General features: G+C 38.9%; 2 protein-coding genes across 2 annotated transcripts in view; one reads left to right on the top strand and one right to left on the bottom strand.

Annotated features, from left to right (window-relative positions):
* The window catches only part of SLC39A9 (solute carrier family 39 member 9), a 33,791-nt gene extending 22,803 nt beyond the window's left edge, over positions 1-10,988 (bottom strand). Inside the window, exon 1 of the mRNA XM_090272083.1 lies at positions 10,198-10,988. Within this exon, the coding sequence (XP_090128209.1) occupies positions 10,198-10,293 (96 nt within the window). The 5' untranslated portion in view covers positions 10,294-10,988. The remainder of the gene's footprint in view (positions 1-10,197) is intronic.
* Positions 10,989-11,252: 264 nt separating this feature from the next.
* On the top strand, positions 11,253-20,818 carry ERH (ERH mRNA splicing and mitosis factor). The gene is given in 5 exon segments (XM_090272082.1): positions 11,253-11,438; positions 11,440-11,451; positions 14,056-14,143; positions 18,507-18,627; positions 20,362-20,818. Coding segments are annotated over 5 exon segments (510 nt in total). The 3' UTR covers positions 20,465-20,818.
* Positions 20,819-21,701: the final 883 nt, after the last annotated feature.

Below are 21,701 nucleotides of genomic sequence, written 5' to 3'. Positions count from 1 at the left end.
TGTCTGCGGCAGCAGCAGCGACAGAGGCAGGACAGCGGTAAACACAGACACCCGTATTTAAGGGGAGGCGAGAAGCACCCGGGGAGCACCCCCGGCTGCAGACTGGACCCGTCAGCTGGCGATTCCAAAGCCTTGGACTCTGAGGCCTGGAGGGGGTGGGGACGGAGGAGGAGGCTCCCAGTCTCTCAGCGGAGAGTGAACGGCAGGAATCCATCTTGGACCCACACCCCCACAGAAAATGTCACAGCGTGGTGAGACGGGTGCACAGGGCTCCGCCCACCACAGTGTAGGAGGTGTGACAGCCCTGCCCAGGAAGCAAAGGTAAACACAAAACAGTCAGGATGGCACAGATCGTGATAGAGATCCTGGTGACGCAGCTGACCAGACAGCAAATATCTAATCTAATGAAGCAGCAGATAGGAAATCGTTCTGAGGCACTGCTCAGAGCTTTGCTTATAAAAGTGCTTACAGACCTAACAGCAGATCTTAAACAAGACGGAGAAGGAATGAAGGTTAGTCCTGCTGAAATGAACAAAAATGCATACGAAACTAGTGGTGAGGGCAAAAAAACCAGGGATCAAATCAACAAATCGGAACACAGGGAAGGAACAAACAGTCAACCAGTGCAGAAAGAGGAAACGAGAAGTGAGGAAAACGAGGAGAGGATCAGGAACCTATGGGACAGCTATAAGCGGGCCAATATCAGAATCATAGGGTTGCCAGAAGGTGAAGAAGAACTAGAAATTGAAAAATTATGTGAAAAAATACAGAAGCAGAACTTCCCTAACTTGGGGAAGGAAACAGACTTACAGGTCCAGGAAGCACAGAGAGTTCCAAAACAACTGGACCCAGGGAGAACCACACCAAAATGTCAAAAATGAAGGATAAAGAGAGAATCTTAAAAGCAGCAAGAGAGGAGAAGAGAATTACATACAAAGGGGTCCCAATAAGACTATCAGCTGATTTCTCAAAAGAAACTCTGCAGGCAAGAAGGGACTGGCAAGAAATATTCAAAGGAATGAAAAGCAAAAACCTACAACCATGATTACTCTGTCCAGCGAAGCTGTCATTCAGAATAGAAGGGCAGAGAAAGTGCTTCCAGGACAAAGTAAAACTGAAGGAGTTCATCAGATCCAAACCACTGTAACATGAAATGTTAAAGGGACTTGTTTAAGAGAAGGAGGATCAAAACTATGAACATTAAAATGAAAACTGTATCACAACAACCAACAACAGAATCTAGGGAACCGAAACAAAGGCAAACTAAGTAGGCAATGAGAGTGGGAAAAGAATTATAGGTATGGGGAACATTATGGGTGGAGGTCAGCAAGGAGGGGAAGCGGGAAAAGGGAAGGCGTTGGTACAGGAATTAAGAAGCATAGTAGAAGGGAGTGGAGTAGACAGGAAGATATTGAAAAGAACTCTATGCACAACCAATGGACATGGACTGAGGTGGGGGGGGGACAACTGGAGGGAGGGGGGCCACTGGGTGGAGGGGAACAAAGGGAAAAGAAATTGGGACAACTGTATCCCAGGCAAGTGCTCAATCCACTTGGCCATGCTCACCTGTGAAATTGCGACAACTGTAACAGCATAATCAATAAAGCACATTTTTTTAAAAAAGGGCTATATATCAAGGAAGAACTACAAATTCCAAGTGTAGCTCAAGATGAAAAGTTCCCAAAACGATAGTTTCTGTCAGAGAAATAAAATATTTGCTCAAGAGAGGCATGAACTGTGCAATGCATTGGTTTTATGCTATCTCATTTTACAATTCCACAGCTGTAGCTTGACTGAGCCAAAGGACTGACCAGACGTATTATTTAAGACAACAGCATGTACTCAATGCCATTTTCAATGCCATTAACTATCAACAAAAACTCTGAAGTCGGTTTAATTTTCATGGCAGACACCAAGGTAGTTAAATGGTTTTTCTTTCCTTGCTCACAGAAACAGTCAATGAATTGTATGGTTACACTAAATATGAGCCAATAATTTTTAAAGCTTTTAACATTGAAAACAGTTTATTTCAACCCCCCTGTAATATGCTCATTTTAGTACTGAAATCATCAATTGTAGTTCCTAAAAAATTAAAGATGCATCTCCTGTTATAAAACTGGTTCCTTACAAGCTCTAGACACTGAAGAGATGAGATATAGAGGGTACAGAGTAACTCTTGTTCAAGCAACAAAGGCTTTCTCCGTCTTCTTAAAAACAACTGTTTCAAGGGCACACTTTTTTTTTTTAAAGACTTTATTTATTTTTAGAGAGAGGAAGGGAGGGAGAAAGAGAGAAAGAGAAACATTGATGTGCGAGAGATACATCAATAGGCTACCTCTCGCACACCCCTGACTGGGGACTTGGTCTGCAACCCAGGTATATGCTCTGACTGGGAATAGAACCAGTGAACTTTCAATCCACCAAGCCACACCAACCCCTGCTCAAGGATATACTTTCTAATGTCAATTTAACCACTACATTATCTGCTAAGTGTCAGTAACAGGTAATGAAGGAAACTCAAATCTGAACTTTGTTATTCAAATCCTTACACCTGAGACAAGATGCCAGAAAGCTTCCTGCCTCTGAGTAGCAGCTGTGTGACCCTGAGCAAGTTCAGTGCCGTCTTTAAGAAGGAGCTGAGACGATAACTATTATTACTACTGTTATCTTGTAGGAGTAGGATACGAGCACACTTAGCACAGAGTAACTGGGCGATTCCTTATCTTTAACATCATCAGTAGTATGCAGGGGAAAGCTTCTAAGCCCCTCCTCCACAAGAACAACAAAACAAAACCAAATACTTAAGTTCAAGCCAACAATGCTATATATATTTGCCATTTTGCCAGCATCATATAGGCTTTCCCTTTCCTAATACATTTCGCACAGAAGTAAGTAACAAGCAATACTTTACTAATGTCACTTCCTCCAATCTTGAAGACGATGACTAATTCCTCTTTCTTTTTCTTATCAGTCATTTCTAAATACAAAAGAAGTAAACATAATGAAAATCCCGTAAGATTGTTCAATGTGACTACAAATAATAATCCATTGGGAAAGAACATGGGAAAACACTGGCAATAAATATAGTTATTAATATGTAAGATGTGAGAAAATTAAAATTGAAATATTTTTCTCTATCAAATTAGCAGGCAAAGTTTTAAAAATTAGCAATGATAGTACTCAATGATTTTGAGATTACAGTGTCATTTGGATTTTTTTGAAAAATGAATTTTATAAAAACTGGTAATATATATTGAGAACCTTCTTAAACTCAATGATGCCCTTTGATTCTTTCATTCTACTGCTGCAGAAATAATGTGAAATATGGTCATAACATCAGACACAAAAATATTCATTCAACACTATTGTGAAAACAAATTAAATGCATAATAAGAATTCCTGTACATAAAATAACTGAATATAATGAAGGCATTAAAAATGCCTAGAACATATTTATAATAATAAAGGAAATGCTTATGTTATACTGCCAAGTAAAAGAAGGGAGAATATAAAATTATATATCTACCACATAACCAACCATGTTAAAAATGCAAACAAAAAGAATGGAAAGAAAACAAAAATGTTCCTAGTGATTCTAACTGGACAGTACGATAGAATATAATTTTTCCTTTTTTTAATCCTCATTTGAGGACTTTTTTTTTTTTTTTTCATTGCTTTGAGTGACAGAGAGAGAGAGAGAGAGAGAGAGAGAGAGAGAGAGAGAGAGAGAGAGAAACATCTGTTGGCCGCCTTCTCCTACTTGCCCTAACCTGGGATCAAACCCACAACCTGGGTATGTGCCCTGACTTCAAACCTACAACCTTTTGATCTACAGCACAACATTCCAACCAACTGAGTCACACTGCCCAGGGCTAGATGATTTTATTTTCCTTTTACACATTATCATATTTTCTAAATTTCCACAAAGAGTTTCTATTATATAATCAGGCTTTTTGTTTCTGAAGGATGAACATTTAATTAGAGGTTGTATCACTAACGGCTTTGAACTTAGTAAACTATGAGGCTGAGTTTCATCTATAAACAGGACAAGACTTCTTTCCTTTCACAAGGTTACTGTTAAGAGCTACACAGAACTTAACACTTAAGTTGACACTGTAGCTATTATTATAGATATTATTATTAATTGTACTGTGGTTGACAGAGAAGGAAAACTCTGACTCCAAAAAAAACCTCCGCTGCCTTGCGGCATACCTCTTCAGGGGAAAGGCTAAGGGAGTAAACCCCGACAGAAAATCCGGAGCCGGAGTCCCTAAGGCGGTTCGACGTTGTAGTCAACACCGGCAACTCCTGCGGCGCACCTGAAGCCAAGCTGTATTGACTCCGTCTTTCCCTTGGACCCTTCAGCTGCGAAGAGAGGGGGGGTCTGCTGCATGGGCAACAGCAGACCCTCCATATCACCCTGCCCAGGCTCTGTAGCTTCAGCTTCACTGGAGAGGACACTCCAGCGTCATCGCAAGATGTCGATTCAACACGGGAGGAGACAGATACCGTGTCACTCCTGAGTCGGACTGCACAGCCATTCTTGGCGCCCGCACTGGGGAGCCTGCCTATACTACCAGAATTGATGGCAGAGAAGTTGTTCAGGAGCCTGCCAGAACCAAGAAGGAAAACCCCTTCTTTTAACAAGCTGTCTCCAGTATCCTCTATTGACAAAGCTCAGCATAGAGCCAGCTGGCAAAGGAAAAATATTTAAAGGGCCCAGATCCATTTTTGTAGAGTAGTCAATAGAGTGAATATGGAGCTGAGAGGCGATAAATTGATGACTGGCATACTGGCCTACTATAATTACACAGGAAGGTTCACAGGAGCCAAGTGAGTGCCAAGCACAGTAGGGAGCAAGTAAAATGCTTGCTCTTTAGGCTATTTAGCTTTTTTAAATCTTTAATCTTTTTTTCTTTAATCTATTTTAGATTAATGAGATTTCTGGATGAACAAGTTCTACACAAGACAGGTGCTACCAATATTCTTCTCCTTCCTCTCTATTATAACAACTAATATTTAAGTACTTACTGTGTCAAGCATGTTCTGTTATAATCTATTAACTCAATCCTATGAGGTAGGTACTTCTATTATCCCCACTTGACAACAGAGGCATAGGAAGTTCAAGTAATTAGCCCAGGCTCACATTGCCAGCAAATGACAGAGCCACGATCTCAACCTAGGTAGTCTAGCCTCGGAATCTTGACTCTTTAAGCACTATGCTAAACTGCTTCACTATAAAACCCATTTCACTGTCTCATTTTTGCTTTTAGCACCTGTCTTCTTTCCTCAATTTGCCTTTGGCAAACGCATATAGAATTAATGAAAGGAACCTACAACAAGGTGCAGAAGCTACAGTAAAATGTTTTGCTTAATAGAAAATTGACCCCCAGGTAAATAGTGTCTGCAATAAATAGTTTGATGTAATTATCTAGTAGTTAACCCCCAAACCCTATCACTTAAAAATCCATGTAATTGAGACTCATGAATAAACACCTCGCTTTGCTGCTGGAAAAAAAAAAAAAGAAAATCCATGTAATTGAGGTAAAAGAATTTCAACTTCCAGGCCAACTGACACCTATTTCTATTTTATTTCAATAAACTCAGACACTAAATATTAGTATTCAAGGACTGAGTTTTCTAAAATGCCACACCTATACTTATGTTTAGTATTATTACATGTTACCTAAAATTCCAAAAGGAGCTATAGAGGATCTTAAACCTTAACATTCAACAACGTCTTGCAGCTAAAGTCTCCAATTAGAGGACAGGTTAAGACTGTCACATACAGAAAAATTCTGAATCCATTTCAGGTCTTCTTCCCTCAAAAAGTATGTTAATTCTTAAGAAGTACCATTGACAAATGACTAAACTATGAAAATATAAAGTGTGAAATTAATCTTGGGATAGTTCAAACAGGAACTGCTTCAGATTCCAACTTGGTAGGTGTTCATTTAAAGGGCATCTAAGAAATAGTTCCTTCTCTCAGGTTTCAAAGGTATCTGAAGACTGCTGACCTCTGTAGTTTCAGTGCTGCTACACTGGCCTAGCACAGGCATGAGAGGTTCCATGAAAGCTGATATTAGTGAGGCCCCTAAGTTGGGATCCCATGAGTCTCAGTCATGCAGTGGCCTCCTGTGGTTCCTTTGCAAATGGGCTCTATGGCCTGGCTACCAGGTTCCCACCACCTGTGATTATGTGCACCTAGGCCTGCAAGGGGTTGCTGCCAAGGTTTCCACCTGTCCACAAGCAAAAGCATGGCAGCCACTCCTCCAGGGACAGGCTCATGCCACCTCCGGCTACTAGTGGCATCGCCTCGGCTCCACTGCCAGTAACCACTCCTGTGGAAGTGCCGAGTACCCTGGGGACACCATCACTCACCGCCCCAGTCTCCCCAAGGCTGACCTGGGTCACTGGTGGGTGCACTTCTTTTTCGAGAAGCCCACTATCCCATTCATGGCCACAGTGTTGGAGTCCCCACAGGATTCGGAACCTCCCCAGGCCTCCAGCAGCGTGACCACCGGTGACCTGGCTTGGGAAGCCACAAGGAAGCAGCCTGGCAGCCAGCCCAGCAAAGCCAAAACCAGGCCCGCATCCGAAGTGACCACCACCAGCCACCAGACTTCCAGAGGCACTATGTTCGTTTGAGTCCCTTCTCATACTCCTGTTCCTCTACCTCCTTCCCCCTCCTGACCCCACCCCACAGACTAGGCAGGCTGTAAAAGGCAGAAGCTGTTGGGCTCTTTTGCAGCAAAACAGCAAAACACAAAAAAAAGTTGAGGGAGCCCCTATTACCCAAGCCACACAGAAGCCCTCCTGACACTCAGTAACCATGTGCCTTGCACCAAGTGGAAATTAAATGACAAGCAGCCGGGGGGGGGGGGGGGAATGCCTATATTTGGGAGTTCAAGGGGTACAATATTAATGGTGTTAAGTTTCTAATTTGGGGAGCTAAAAGGTGCCCATTTAGATCCATTTCATTCCTTTTTTACACAGTTTTCATTAGGAAAACAATGCATCATTTAATGGTCCAGTGCTTTGGACTAGGAATCAGACTGGCTTAGTTTCAAATCCACCTCTACCAGTGTCTGTGCCCTCTCCACGCCTCAGTGTGCGGATTGGTAAAGTGAGGTTTAACAGCATCTGCCTTAGTCTCATCCTGAGGTTTAAATAAGATGATATATATCAGTGCCTGGCACACAGAAGGAGCTCAATAAGCAATAACTATTGTTAATACTAATGTGCACATAGGTTTCAATGATGTTTATCCATATACTATCCTAGAGAAAAGTTTTTCAGGAAAATAATATTGAATGAAATTGTATTGAGATTTTATTTGATCCAAAATTAGTTTTACCAAGCAGAGATACTTTTGAGGCAGTAAGTTCATAAGAATAATCTGAAAAAAAGACAGTTACTTTCCAGGTATGGGTAAATCACAGAAAATGCAAACTTTAAAATATGAGAATTTAGAAATGAAATTTCTAACATGTTAAAAAAAAAAGTAGAATCTATTCTATGACCATAGGAGAATAAAAGGTTAATATACCATACAATGCAAAAGTCTTTAAAAGCGCAATTTTGTCTAATCGATTTCAAAAAGAACCAACTGCCAGAAAAAAGCATATTGAACGAATGTTCTTTAGACAAAAAAATCTTTGATTTGGTGGTAACTCAAAGCCCTAACGATATTTATTTAAATGAGTCAGTTATTATAACTAGACTAAACTTTTTCACATGAATAACAAAACTCAGCTTAAAATGAGAATAAGTATAATGAAGAAAAGAAAGTTAAATATTAAGGAAAGCATGATAAGGCAGGGCAGTGAGGCTATGGGAAAAGCCTTGGCCTCTCCAAATGGAACATTCATGAACAGGCATGCCAACTCCCAAATGAGACCTTTCCAGGTTCCAAACAAATTGCTGAGGAGGTTCCCATGTTTTAAAAGGAGGCGGTGGTGGTGGCGGTAAGGGGTTATCATTTAGAACAAAGTTATAAAAATATCATAGAAACCTTAAAAAGTTTTCATAATCAATACTGAGAATAAACATCAACATTTTTAAAAATCCTTATTATGTTCTAAATACGGTGTTAAGCCCTGTGCTTATATTATTTCACTGTATCCTGACACCAATCTTACTGTTATCTAACAAACCAGAGGTGGATGTTAAAGAGCTTGCTCAAGTAGTGACACTGATTTTGAACCATACAACGTGTCACAGACAGTACCTTCTGAAATTAGTACATTATTATTAGTACATTATTAATCATCTTAAATTCTTTATTAAAGCAAGAGTAGCACTACTTTCATCTGTATACCTATGGTTTCTGTTTTAACACATGAAAAATGTGGCATTATAAATCCAAACTAGTCTATAACAAAAAAATATGAAAGTAAAAGGGCCTTCAAAAAATTTATGGCTATGTGATCATTATAATAAAAGGAGTAACTACATGTCTCTTCAATTTAATAATACCACTTTTGGGCCTTTATTTTGTGTGTTTTTCCCCCCACTTCATTTTCTTAGTATTTTTTACAAATATACTGGGTCTTCAATGGAATAGAAATTAAACAAAAACCAATCATTTACCATAGTTTGAGGAACTCTGCCCTAGAGCTCTGATGAAGACAGAGCTTGCACTCTTACCAGCTCTGTGACAAAAAGACACACTCAGGTAAACTACAATCCTCAGATAATCGGGGCTAAACTCCCTCTTTGGCCATCGTTTATATCTTAATTTCATTCATCAATCAGATCGCTGGCTAAGCTGGGTTTTTACTAGGTAATGTTAAGTTGTAGGCTCTCAACCTACACATGTATTTCCATTTAGAGCCAAAGAAAACTCCTTATTAACAACTGAATCAAAAAACATAAGATAGTGCTAAACCAGTGTGTCCAACTCCTTTACTAGACAGGACCTCATCTGTGTAAAGCTTTACAAGTTTAGTTTTTCTCCTTCCCATATGCTGAGGAAAAGAGCATCTTGTTCATCACAGTTACTTATAAATGCATTTGAGAGTCAGAGGTTTTTTTCCTTTGTTTTAGAAATATTTAGGCATGAAGGTACAGTCACCAGGTCAAAAGGCAAGGAAGAGAAGTTACAAAAACATCAAGAAAGTTGGTTTGGGGACAAGAAATGTTGGAGAAAATGACAGAGAAATCAATGTCACATAAACCTCTTGATGGTCATATATGGCAGTAGGCGCCACTGTTATAGCAATTTCAGACTACTTGTTTTAACTCATTTCCAAATACCAATCCTGCCATAACTAATCGTTTAATTGATCTTTTATTTGTGCTGAGACATTCTTAAGAAAAAAGTATTGAATAACAAAGCAGCACCTAGATTAAGAACATGAATAAAAAGCATATTTCATGTAAATGAAAGTGAACTGTAAAATAAATTAGGTTTATTGGTCTTCCTATTTACACTAACACTAGTCCCTAAGAAATGCTAGAAATATGGGGAGCTATTATTTTCTATGGGTAGAATTTGTGCTTCCCAGCCTTCATGAATGAACTTTATTTTTACAATTTATCATCTCACTATTTTCGCAATACTTTGGTCAAAATAATAGAATTTACCTAGGAAAAAAAAGCTTAATTCCTACAGTTTCATTTCTAAGCAAATATTTAATAACAACTTCGAATATCCATTCCAGTGCTTTACTTCTTTAAAAGGAAATGCGAGTTACAAATAACCTAAGTTTTTTAAAAGGATTTTTTCTTCATTCTAATACAGGTATCCAAAAAAACTACCTTTCTTCAAAAAACTATGCTTGATTTTTCTCAAAAAAAGAGGAGTTACATTGATCTTAACTCATATGAACAAATAACATTCACCATTTATAGTTCCTGATAGCAATCAGGAACCTTTCCTTGAAACTTCTGAGAATCAAAAGAATGTTAAGGTGCCTTTCTCCAGGAAAACAAAGAGCTCCAAATTTTTGTATGCAATTTTAGGCAGTTCAGAGTACTCCAGGATCTGCAGCGGATCCCCCCATCCAGGTTAAGAACTCTAATGCTGAATATGAGATTTGTTTTTATTATAAGTGTTATGCATCTTTTTTTAAAAAGTCTTCCTTAGTAAGACCTTTAGCGCTGAGATTAACTGGGGAAGCAGCTTCCCTTTACAACTGTCACTCCTTTCTAGCAACCATCCTGACAGCTGACAAAAAATTGCAAATTTCTTACCTCCGAGAAATTAACAGCCAAGGGAATGATTCCAGCCACGTAACATCCCACCAACATAGACAGAGACAGCAGACTAATGGAGATGAAATCATCCATTCTGCCCTCCTTTATTCACCCACCACCACCAGACTATAAATTTTCAGTGGCTTCGAAAGGTTCTTAAATGCATGTGGTGATTCCAAGAGAAGAGGGACTTTCCAGTTCTTTCGTCCTCCCAACCAGCAGGTGTGTTCACGGGGCACCTTTCTATTGAGCGTACCTGGAAACAGCCCCTTTTTGCTGATATTAGCACCAGAGAGAACTTTCAGCAATCTTAGGTCCCCAGCCCCTGGGTTTTCAGATGCCAGTCACTGGATTCCGGTGGCTCAACAAAGATGGGAAAAGTCAGTGGGGAAAACAAGCGAATGAGCGATTTTTTTCGATGGTCGTAATGAGGGTGGCACAAAGTCCACTCTTTCCACAGACGATGTTGCAGGTAGCAGCAGGAAAAAGAAAAAAAACTCAAGCCAACTTGTTTGTTCTCCCGGCACCCCTAGCTCTTTGGGCTACCCTGCCAATGATCCCCCAAGGCTGGGACCAGCCCACCAGTCCCGGCAAACTCTCCTCCGAGTCTCGAATGAGGAAAGCAGTCCTGTAGTCTCTAACGATGGGTCTGAGGGGTTCAGCAGCGACTCCAACACAAAGCTGTCTCTGCCCTACACCCGGTGTTGCCCATATTGCTCCACTCCACTGGGCTTTGACTCGAAGCTACCGATACTACAGCAGCCATGGCCGCCAAGTGGCACCCCTTCATTACATCCACTTCCGGATTGCCTTACCGCCCCCTCCTTTTAAAAGGGTACTTCCGGGTAACAACCGACCTCTGGCCCAGGGTTCTTATACAGCCGCCATTTTTTAGTAGGGCTAATGAAAGATGACTTGTGTCAGTATCTACATCGGTGATTACTTTAGCCGTACGCCTAACAACAAGAGTACGGAATACAGAGTTTTGAAATAAAAAGATTATTTTTTACGTTCCAAAAGATTCCCTGTGTATCTCATTGCCCTTATCCAAGATGGCTGAAACGGAAACGGAAGCAATTCTGGCTACCGGAAACATGTGAGCCTCTATGGTCCAAAGGACTTTTTCGCGGTGCGCTTATGACGACTTCCGGCGGCTCTTCTCGCGGAGGTTTGCTGTTGGCGGCGTGCGGCTAAGCTCGTGTGAGGTGGTGGTGTCGGCGGCGGCTGCAGTGAAAGAGTTTTGGCGCCATGGTGAGAAACGCCTGAGCGGCTTCCCGACCCCTCAGCCTTCCGGGCGACCCCATCCCCATATATCTTTTACCCAATCCATCTAGGGCGAGCGTGCCGCCTCCCGGCCCCCCGGCTTGTGGGCGACCCTTCCCCTTCCCCTTCCCGCGGCGGAGACGCAGGGCCTAGCACTAGGCCCCGGAACCCGGGTCCACCCTGTGGTTGCGCGCTCCGTCTGGGTGGCTGTCTGGTAGGGGCACACGTAGGGACGCTTCTCTTCTCTCCAGACGCCCTAGCCTACTGCGGGAACAATGGCCGAGGGAATGTCTGAAAACCTGTTCCCAAAACTAACGGTTTGAATGTACTGCACCTAGGATGTGGGCCAAGAAAGGTGGTCTTTGTTTTGTAGTGTGCTTTCGCAGCTATTCCCTATTTTTCTGTGCTCTGCTTTTTAAAAAACAGAACTTTTTCTCTTTTCTAAGACCCCTGGAAGCCTAGGTTGGCGTTGCTCTCAGCCCTGAAGCCTATCCTTACCCGTATCGACATTCTGTTGGATGTGGAGGCTGAAAAGATAGGCTCAGCGGAGGGTCCGGGTTCCTTAGAATCTGACTCGCGTAATAATGCAGTGGGCGGGGAGGGTTTTTTCTTCTCTTTTTTCGTTTTTCTTTTTAATCCACAAAAAGCAAATGCTCAGAGAGAGATAAAGAAACTTTCGTTTTCTGGTTGCGGCAGTTACTGTTAACAAGTTTTGCAGCTATTATTAAGAAAGCACTTTTTCAGGTTGTACTTTTCTGAATTAAGGTATTTCAATATATGACCCAACATAGTCTCCCGGAGAGGATTAGTAATAAGAAAATTGGGTTTCCAGTTCCTGTTTTGTTATAACCAGATGTGTGACTTTGTGCAAGTCACTTTATACAGAATCAATGAGTTTCCTTTCTCTGTCACTATTTGATTTGTGTTAATGCTTAGATTAAACTCTGAGAAGGTGGCAGCAGTTGTAACTCATTCTCATTGGACAAATACCAGTGATAATTCCTTATAGAATTAAAAATTAGAATTCATATTTGGTTCCTGGTTCGAAAGTCTAACTTTTGCTTTACTGGAGATAACAAACTTCTGTTTCTTTCATAACTAATGAGCAAATTGTATATATTGTATTTTCTTCCTCAGAATTACTGAGAATTTAGAGTTCATGTTTTTGAGAGACTTGAAAAAAACGTAACAGCCAGATTAACATTCATTGGAGTGAATCATAGTTCCTTGGTGATCGATCAGAGAATAGAGATTTTATTAAGTTAATTCTGCATAACTTTTCTGATTATGTTTCACGATATTTTTCTGTCATGGCAAATATATAAATACATATTTATATTTGCCTAATTGTATTTATATTTTGTGTATACAGTAGACCCTTAGCTCTCTAATTTATCCTGGAAGGCTGTTTGAGAAGCAGTGTTCAAAAACCAAATTTTTTTCCATTAGAAATAATGGAAATTGAATTAATCTGTTCCAGACCTTCAAATGATTGTTTTAACCTTTTTTATATACTGTACATGTGTAATGTACTGCTTAATCTATAAATAAGTACTTAAAAACCAAAATGGACATGAAATATATTGAATAAATGAAAATTTAACAAAAAGGAAATTAAATGTACCGTTAAAAAAAAAATCAAATTTATGTACACACTAGAACTTAACATTTAATGTTGAGAGCTACTGACGACTGAATGAATATGGAGAGAGAGGAGGGGTGGAGGGAGGTTATTGTTTGGAAGGGGCATCCCCTCCCACGAAAACATCGTAGCCCCTCTGAGGTTCTTTTTTTCTTTGCTCCCCTAGAGCTTGCTTCAGGCTCCTGGGCCTCTCTCATTAAAAGCCTGTCCAGTGATTGTTTTTGCCTGTGTTTTAACACTTGCCTGAAATGAAACATAAGGTCATTTATTGCATTGTTTGCAGTGTCTTTGTCAGGGTAATACTTCTCAATAAAATGTCGTGTTTCTCCCCATTTCCTAAGCATTTCCTTGATTAGCGAAGTAATGATATCCTGCCTTCCCTCTTTTTCTACCTCTTCAATTGCAAATTGAACGAATTAAGTTCAAGAATGGAGGTTCCATAATGTCAGCATGAAAGAGTTTTCATCTGGAGAACTGAACGATCTAGACTTTCCTGGGAACACCCTGGTTGAGAACTGAGGTTTCACTCTGTGTATTTATATTTTTTAACTATATATTTTGTACTGGTCATTCTCCTGAGAAAGAGGACCTATAAGGAAATCAAGGACTAAGTCTGTCCAGAAAAAGGGAAAAAAGACTGTAAGACAAATATATTCGGATTTTTAATAAAAACAAAAGATTCCGAAAATTGCTCCAATAAGAAGTGACAAAAACTGATTTGGAAGGCATTATAATCTTAAGCTGGTAACAGGAAAGCGCTGCCACTTAAAAATAATCATTTTGACTATAGTTTTGTAAACTTTGTCATTTATTCTTAGTAATTTTATTTTTGTCTTTGAGCAGTAAGTATTGAAACTAGTGAGATTTGTCACGAAGGATTTTATATCATGCTACAAATTTCTCAAATATGAATTAGAACTTTATACCGAAATGACATTTTTCTCCTGCAGTCTCACACCATTCTGCTGGTGCAGCCCACCAAGAGGCCAGAGGGCAGAACCTACGCCGACTATGAATCAGTGAACGAATGCATGGAAGGTGCGTTTAAACACTACAGTAATCATGGGGTAGACATCTTTTTTCCTCTGACACTCACTATTAGAATATATGTCATTTAGGAACTGGGTTTGTTTTCCCCTCCAGATATCTTGGATTGTTCATTTGAGCAGGAGGAGTAGGTATTTAGGAATATTGTTAACAAGTAAAAATTAGCTCACCGAATAAAGACAAGTGGAACCAAATCAGTATAATTTGTTGTGCGTTTGATAAGCTGACACCACCCTGAAGGGAACTATTTTCCTTACTGTGTCTTTACTTGGTGAACCGTTAGATCAGAGCACATGATTAGATTGTCACAAATTGCATTTATCCTTACATTGAATTGTCACATCACGTAAACCAGTTGTGCCTGCCCTGTGCCCTTTGTAGCTAAGTGTCCATTCTTTTCCTATGAAGATATTTTTAAAATCCTCACCCAAGGATATATTTATTGGTTTTAGAGAGGGGATAGAGAGAGGAAAACATGGATCAGTTACCTCCTGTATGCACCCCAACCAGGGATTGAACCCGTAACCTTTTGGCGCTGGATGACACTGCAGCCAACTGAACCACCAGCCCAGGACTCCTATAAAGATTTTATAGTCTCTGTTTTTGCTGCTAGGCATGTCCCTGAGTTTGTTGCTATGCAGAGCTAACTGGCTTCTACTTAAAATCTGATCATTTAAAGCCAACATTGGGTAGACCTGTGGAAAAAAAGCTACTTGTAATAATTAGCGACATCTAGGTTACTGGCACCGTGCCTTCCTGGTTGTCATCAGATTCTGCTCTGATTTTTAAAGAAAAGCAAGGCTCTTGTTCTTTTTTTTTTCCTCTTCCCTTCAGGTCCCTTTCTCTGCTGACATCCTTGCTTGCCATCTAGGTAGACTATGTTTACATGCTGCCTCAGCAGATTGTTGGCTTACCTATATTATGTTTGGTCTTTGATTCTGCAATAGTCTTTACTAACCTTGATATTTTTTTAATTAGTACCCTTTATTTCTAGAGCAGTTTTAGGTTTACAGAAAAATTAAAGTACAGGAAGTTCTTACATATTTCCTCTCACACTACGCCCCCCCAATTTCCCCAATTAGTAATTTGTTTGCAGTTGATGAATCAGTATTAATACATTACTATTATTAACTAAAGTCTATATTTTAGTTTAGGGTTAATTCTTTTGTGTTGTATAGTTCTATGGTTTTTATTTTAATTGTTTTTTTTTTTTTTTTTAAGAGAAAGAAACATCAATTTGTTGTTCCACTTAATTATGCATTCTTTGGTGGTTCTTGTATGTGCCCTGACCAGGGATCGAACTGCACCATAGTGTATCAGGATGACACTAACCAGCTGACCTAACCAGCAATAGCCAGTTCTGTGGGTTTTGACAAATGCATAATGTTGTGTATCCACCATTAACAGTATCAACAGGATAGTTTCACTGCCCTAAAAATGCCCTGTGCTCCACCTGTTCCTTCCTTCCCCCACCTCCAAAACCTCTGGCAACCACTGATTTTTTTAATGTCTTCATAGTTTTGCCTTTTCCAGAATATGGTTGGGATTATACAGTAAATCACTTTTTATCATGTAATAATATTCCATTGTATGGATGAACCCCATTTGGTTATCCATTCACCTATTGAAGGACTTCTTGGTTACTTTCAAGTTCTGGCAATTACAAATAAAACCTCTATAAACAATTTGTGTACAGGTTTTTGTATGGATATTAGTTTTCAACTCCTTTGGGTAAATAGCAAGGAGTATGATTGTTGGATCATATGGTAAGGCTATGCTTAGCGTTGTAAAAAACTGAAACCATATTCAGAAATGGCTGTATCATTTTGCATTCCTGCCAGCAAGGAATGAGACTTCCTATTGCTCTGCATCCTTGGCAGCATTTGGCGTTGTCAGTGTTTTGGATTATTGCCATTCTAATAGGTATATAGGGATATCTTATTGTTTTGCTTTGCAAGCTTTCTAATACAATCTTGAGCATCTTTTCCTAATGCTTCTTTGCCATCTGTGTATCTTCGGTAAGGTGTCTGTTTGTATGTTCTGCCCATTTTTTAATTGTTTTCTTGTTGAGTTTTTGTTTTTTGGTTTTTTTTTTTTACTCTTACTGTTGAGTTTTAGGAGACCTTTGAATATTTTGGATAACAGTTTTTTATTATATATATGTATTGCAGAGGTTTTGTTTTAGTCTGTGTCTTTTCACTTTCTTGAAGCATAAAAAGTTTAAATTTTGATTAATTCCAGCTTACATATTTTTTCTTCTGTCCCTGTGGTCTTGGTGTCATACCTAAGGAGCCATTGCCCTATACAAAGTCACAAGAATTCTCACAAGGGTTTTATAGTTTTGGCTCTTACTTGGGTCTTATTTAGGTCTCTGAGCCATTTTGAGTGACTGTTTATGTGTCCTCTGAGATATAAGTCCAGCTCATTCTTTTGTATGTGACTATACAGTTTTCCCAGCATCTTCTGTTGCAAAGACATTCTTTCTCCATTGAATTGTCTTGGTATCCTTGTCAAAAAGCCATTGACTATAAATGTAATGGTTTATTGTGAACTTGTTTCTATTCCATTGATCTGTATGCTATCTTGATGCATAAACATTACCACACTGTCATGATTATTGTAGTTTTGTAGTCAGTTTTGGAATTGGGATGTTTGAGTCTTCCAACTTTGTTCTTTTTAAGACTGTTTTGGCTATCCTTGTATTTTCTATCAAATTTAAGGTCAACTTGTCAATTTCTGCAAAAACTTGAATATTGATACAGGTTGCATTGAACCTATAGATCATCTTGGGGAGTATTACCATCTTGATATTAAGTCTCCCAATCCATGAACACAAGATACTGTTCCATTTTATTTAAGTCTTTACTTTCAGTGACATTTTGTAGTTTCAGTGGTTTTTTTATTTGTTTGTTTTTAATCCTCACCCAAGGACACTTTTAATGCTTTGAGAGAGAGAAACATCAATTGGTTGCCTCTCATAATGTGCCCTGACTGGGGATCAAACATACAACCTTTTGATTCACAGGACGATGTTCCAACCAACTGAGCCACACCAGCCAGGACTTGCGTGTCTTTTATTAAATTTATTTATGAGTTTATGTGTGTTTGTTATTATACATGGAGCTATTTCCTTTTCAGATTGTTTATTGTTGGGGTATATGAATACAATTGGTTTTTGTATATTGATCTTACATCCTGCAATTTTGCTGCACTTCTTTATTAGTTCCTGTGCATGTGTGTGGTTTCCTTATGAAGTTCTGTATAGAAGATCATTTTATCTGTGAATAGAGGTAGTTGCACTTCTTCCTTTCCAATCTGAATTTTTGTTATTTCTTTTTCTTGCCAAATCACCCTGGCCAGCATCTCCAGTACAGTGTTGTATACAAGTAGCAAAACAGATATTCTTGTGTTCTTCCTGACCTGAGTGGGAAAGCATATAGTTTTTCACTATTAAGTACAGTGGTAGCTGTATAATGCCACCTCGCAAGAGAGAATGCTTCATCATTTGGTGCTTGTCAGTTTCGGCACTCGTCATGAGTTCCAGAACAAATTAATGACTACCAAGGTACCACTGTCCTTGAAGTGGGAATGGACTGAAAAAGTTCTGCTTGCATTTTGTAGGAACAAGAGAGGTGTGTGTCACTAAGTAAAAAATAAATAATGTGCTCTGTAGATAATTATGTTAATGTAGGCTTGCTATCATGACTTTGATCGTTTTATTTTCTTTATTAAATTTTAGTACGTATGTGCTTGTTACATGTGCTAGTGCTTTTTATACGTTGTTTCACATAATCTTCACAACAGCTCTATGAAGATACTGTTATCTCTGTTTAACAGGGTTCAGTAGATGGAGTCAAGTCTAAATCCAGAATTGCCACTTTTGTTTGGTTTTCGTGTGTGTGTGTGTGTGTGTGTGTGTGTGTGTGTGTGTGTGTGTGTGTGTGTTTGTATTCTATCAGAATTGGAAAGCAAATTTCCATCATTCCCAAGTGTGGTGTTTTTCTTTCTTCTGAGGCATTAGGAATATTTATTTATTTATTGAAAACCCTGGTAAGACTTACAACATCCTCACTGGTTTGAACCATCATATGACAAATCTTTAAAGATCTTTTAGATCCAGTGGCTTGAAGTAATCATTTTATTTTGTTAAGGCACAAAATACCAACATTTTGGTGAATTTATATATATATTTTTTTAATTCCTAGTGGTAACAGTTAAAACAAACGTGACTGACTTTCTTTTCACAACCTAAGTTTATGAAAATAAGTATTGTGATATCAACATGTAACACTACTGATATCCAAAGTATGCAATTATAAGATCTTGGTTTTCCCTCCTCCCCCCATTCTCTTAGGAGTTTGTAAAATGTATGAAGAACATCTGAAGAGAATGAATCCCAACAGCCCCTCTATTACATATGATATCAGCCAGTTGTTTGACTTTATTGATGATCTGGCAGACCTCAGCTGTCTTGTGTAAGTATTTACCACCATGTCTCTTATGTTGTTGTCGTCTTTTTTTTTTTTTTTTTTTTTTTTTTTTTTTTTTTTTGCTTATTTATATATTTGAGGTGATTTATGGTGTTAGGAACTTACTCTGACACTGATCTGTGCATTTTAAGTAGGTAATAATACTTCATTTACATATGGCTCATAAATTAAGCTGGCATCATAAAGAGAAAAGCACAAAATCTAAAGAACTTCACTAATTGATACAGTTAGTACGCAGACAGGATGCTAATTAAGAAGCTCAAAGCCCTGATTCTTTGTTTCTTAAATAAAACAATCTTTTTTCTTCGTTTTTCTTCCCTTGTAGTCTTTGTCTCAAAATAGTTGGCTTTGGATTTAAACTAACGTTGTCTTCATGACTGTTTTTAAAATGTAAATATATGCAGGACTGAAATGGAATTTAATTTAATTCTACCCAGTGTTAACCCAATGTATATTTTGGTATGTTAGAGTGAGATTTTTAGATCCATATGTTTTCTATTCTCAGAAATTTGTCAAGTTAAAATTTTTTCTATGCTAGACACTGTGCTAGAAGTAAATATGTTTTTCAGTGGTGAAAAATACGTAGGTCCTAATGGTGATAGAAAAAAGCTCAGAAAACTATAAGAAGCCAACAAAGCTGCAGTTATGCTCATGAGAGAAGAGGAATGGTAGTCAGCCAACAAGGAGGGGAGCAGAGAAATGGGGTTATAGCTGGAGGAAGAAACACGGTGGGAGGAATAATGGTGAGTTTCCAGGCTGTATGTGATCTAGCAGAGAGCGAGAAGTCGTAGTTAGGAGTTAGCTGGAGTTTCAGGTGTTCTTGCAACATCAGTTGTAAATCACTGTCCTAGGGTATCCCTAAGGTATTATTTTTTAGGCAAACTGCACCTTTGCCTCTCTTGGATGCCATGCAGTGTTTCCACCAGATTGTGCACATGACTTTGAAACACTGCGATATGCTTTGTGTTTGTGCATTGTTTTAGTTTTTTCCCCAAAATTAATTTATGGCCTACCCAGCAAGATTTCAATTGTAGGTCAGATGAATTTTTATATTTTTTAAGTCTTCTGTAGATACATTGAGTGACACTACAGATTTCTAAAACACTAAAGTCCCATTGGAATTCATTGCCAATACTAGTCCTGACCCTTGTCTTTTGGTAAGAACCATTTTGGAGCTTGTTATGTCTCCTAATAATTCTCCATTGGCCTCTAGCATTATTTATTTGGAAAAGCAAATCCTAAAATATAGGTGAAAACATTTTTCTTTGTTTAATACATTTTGGGGAAGAAGTCTGTGGCAATACATGTTTTTAAAGGTGTATTTTTGTTTGTTTTCACAATAAATTTAGCAACTCTGAAATTGTGGCACTAGTGTTTGGTTTTTGTTTTTTACTCACTAAAGCAACCATAAAAATAGTAACTTTGTAGAAGAACACATGGCTTCTGGTCATAGTCTTTTAAGTAGATGGATAAACACATTGAGCATTTAACTTAAGATCTCCAGGCCTTGGTTTCTTTTTCTGCTATAAGTACTAGGTGATCAAAAATTCCTGTCACTTAAAAGTTCAACAATTATGTAATCAGCTCTTTTACATTTTTATTAAGTTCATGTATGAACGTGTGTGTGTCTGTGCCATCACTGGGCAGTTATAATTTGGGGTTTAAAAAAATGACAGTAGTGACCATTATAACTTTGCTTATTACTTTTTTGTTCCTCAGTTACCGAGCTGATACCCAGACATACCAGCCTTATAACAAAGACTGGATTAAAGAGAAGATCTACGTGCTCCTTCGTCGGCAGGCCCAACAGGCCGGGAAATAGTTGTGCCGGAAGATTGAGGGTGGGCTTGGAATACAGGTGTACAGTGATCTGTAGTGGGAGTTTTGTATTATAGGAATCCTGTTTCCATTTTGGTACACTCTAGTCAGGGTTGAATGTGCTAGATGATAATGGCATCGAACAAGATCACCCCCCTTTTTTCTTTTCCTGTTTTTTTACTGAAACATTGTTATGATTTTGAAGGAAGTTTTTCTTCATCAGTTAATGTTCATATCTACTTTGTAACATTCACTGTACTAACCCTTCAAGTTGGGGTCGGGGTGGTGACCCAGTTTAGTTATGTCCTAAGATAAAGTCTTGGTGCAAAATAAATAAATGTTCTTTAGTTATATTTTTCCCCTGCGTGATTTTTTTTTTTTTGTCTCTGAACATTGAATATTTTTGTGAAGCATTGTCAGTTTGAAAACCAATAGACTACTACAGAATTTGAATTTTTCTGTGATTTATGTGAAACTAACAAGCTTTACCTTATTTTTCTAGCCTTATTAAGTAGACCTCATTTGTAGATCCAAGGTTTGTACCTACTGGGGACACACATTACGAAAGACTTTCCGGTGACATGGCTTGTCTGTAGGAGCAGCTGGGTTAGTTCCTTAGCTTTGGTCATGGGCTTTCTGGGAAATCCTTGTGCCCTTCTCATAGCCTTCAGCAGCTGAATGTTGATTACCACTCCCGTAACAGTGTAAGGGGGAGGGAAAGACCATAGAAAAGTTCAAAATAATATTGCTCTTTATGTAGAGTGTGGTCACGTGGTTTGCACAAAATGCTATATTGTATCTCCAGTCATCAAGTATATGGGCATTTCCTGATTCTACTATTATCACTGATAGCCAGTAATATCTTTTTGGAGGCTTCATGAGTGTCCCAATATTCCCTTTGTCCCCAACCCCACTTCTACATTCATCTGTTTTATGCAGAACCAAATTTTAAGTTAGTCTTTTTATGTGCTCACTTTTTCTACAGAATAATTATTCTGTTAATGTCATCGCCGTATCAAAGGATTATTAAAATCAGGGTGCTTGCCCTGGCTGGTGTGGCTCCCTTGGTTGGAAACTTGTCCCATAAACCAAGAGGTTGTGGTTTTGATTCCTGGTCAGGGCACATGGCAGGGTTGCAAATTCAGTCCTGGTCAAGGAACATGTGTGAGGGGACAAATCAGTGTTTCCCTCTCTCCCTTTCTTTCCCTCTCTTTAAAAATAAAGTCAGTCTTTTTAAAAAA

Source organism: Furipterus horrens, unplaced genomic scaffold (genome assembly GCF_987537825.1).
Source record: "Furipterus horrens unplaced genomic scaffold, mFurHor1.1.pri manual_scaffold_3, whole genome shotgun sequence".
NCBI lineage: Eukaryota > Metazoa > Chordata > Mammalia > Chiroptera > Furipteridae > Furipterus > Furipterus horrens.
Note: the sequence above shows the minus strand (reverse complement) of the source record. Positions and strands in the feature narration are given on the sequence as shown.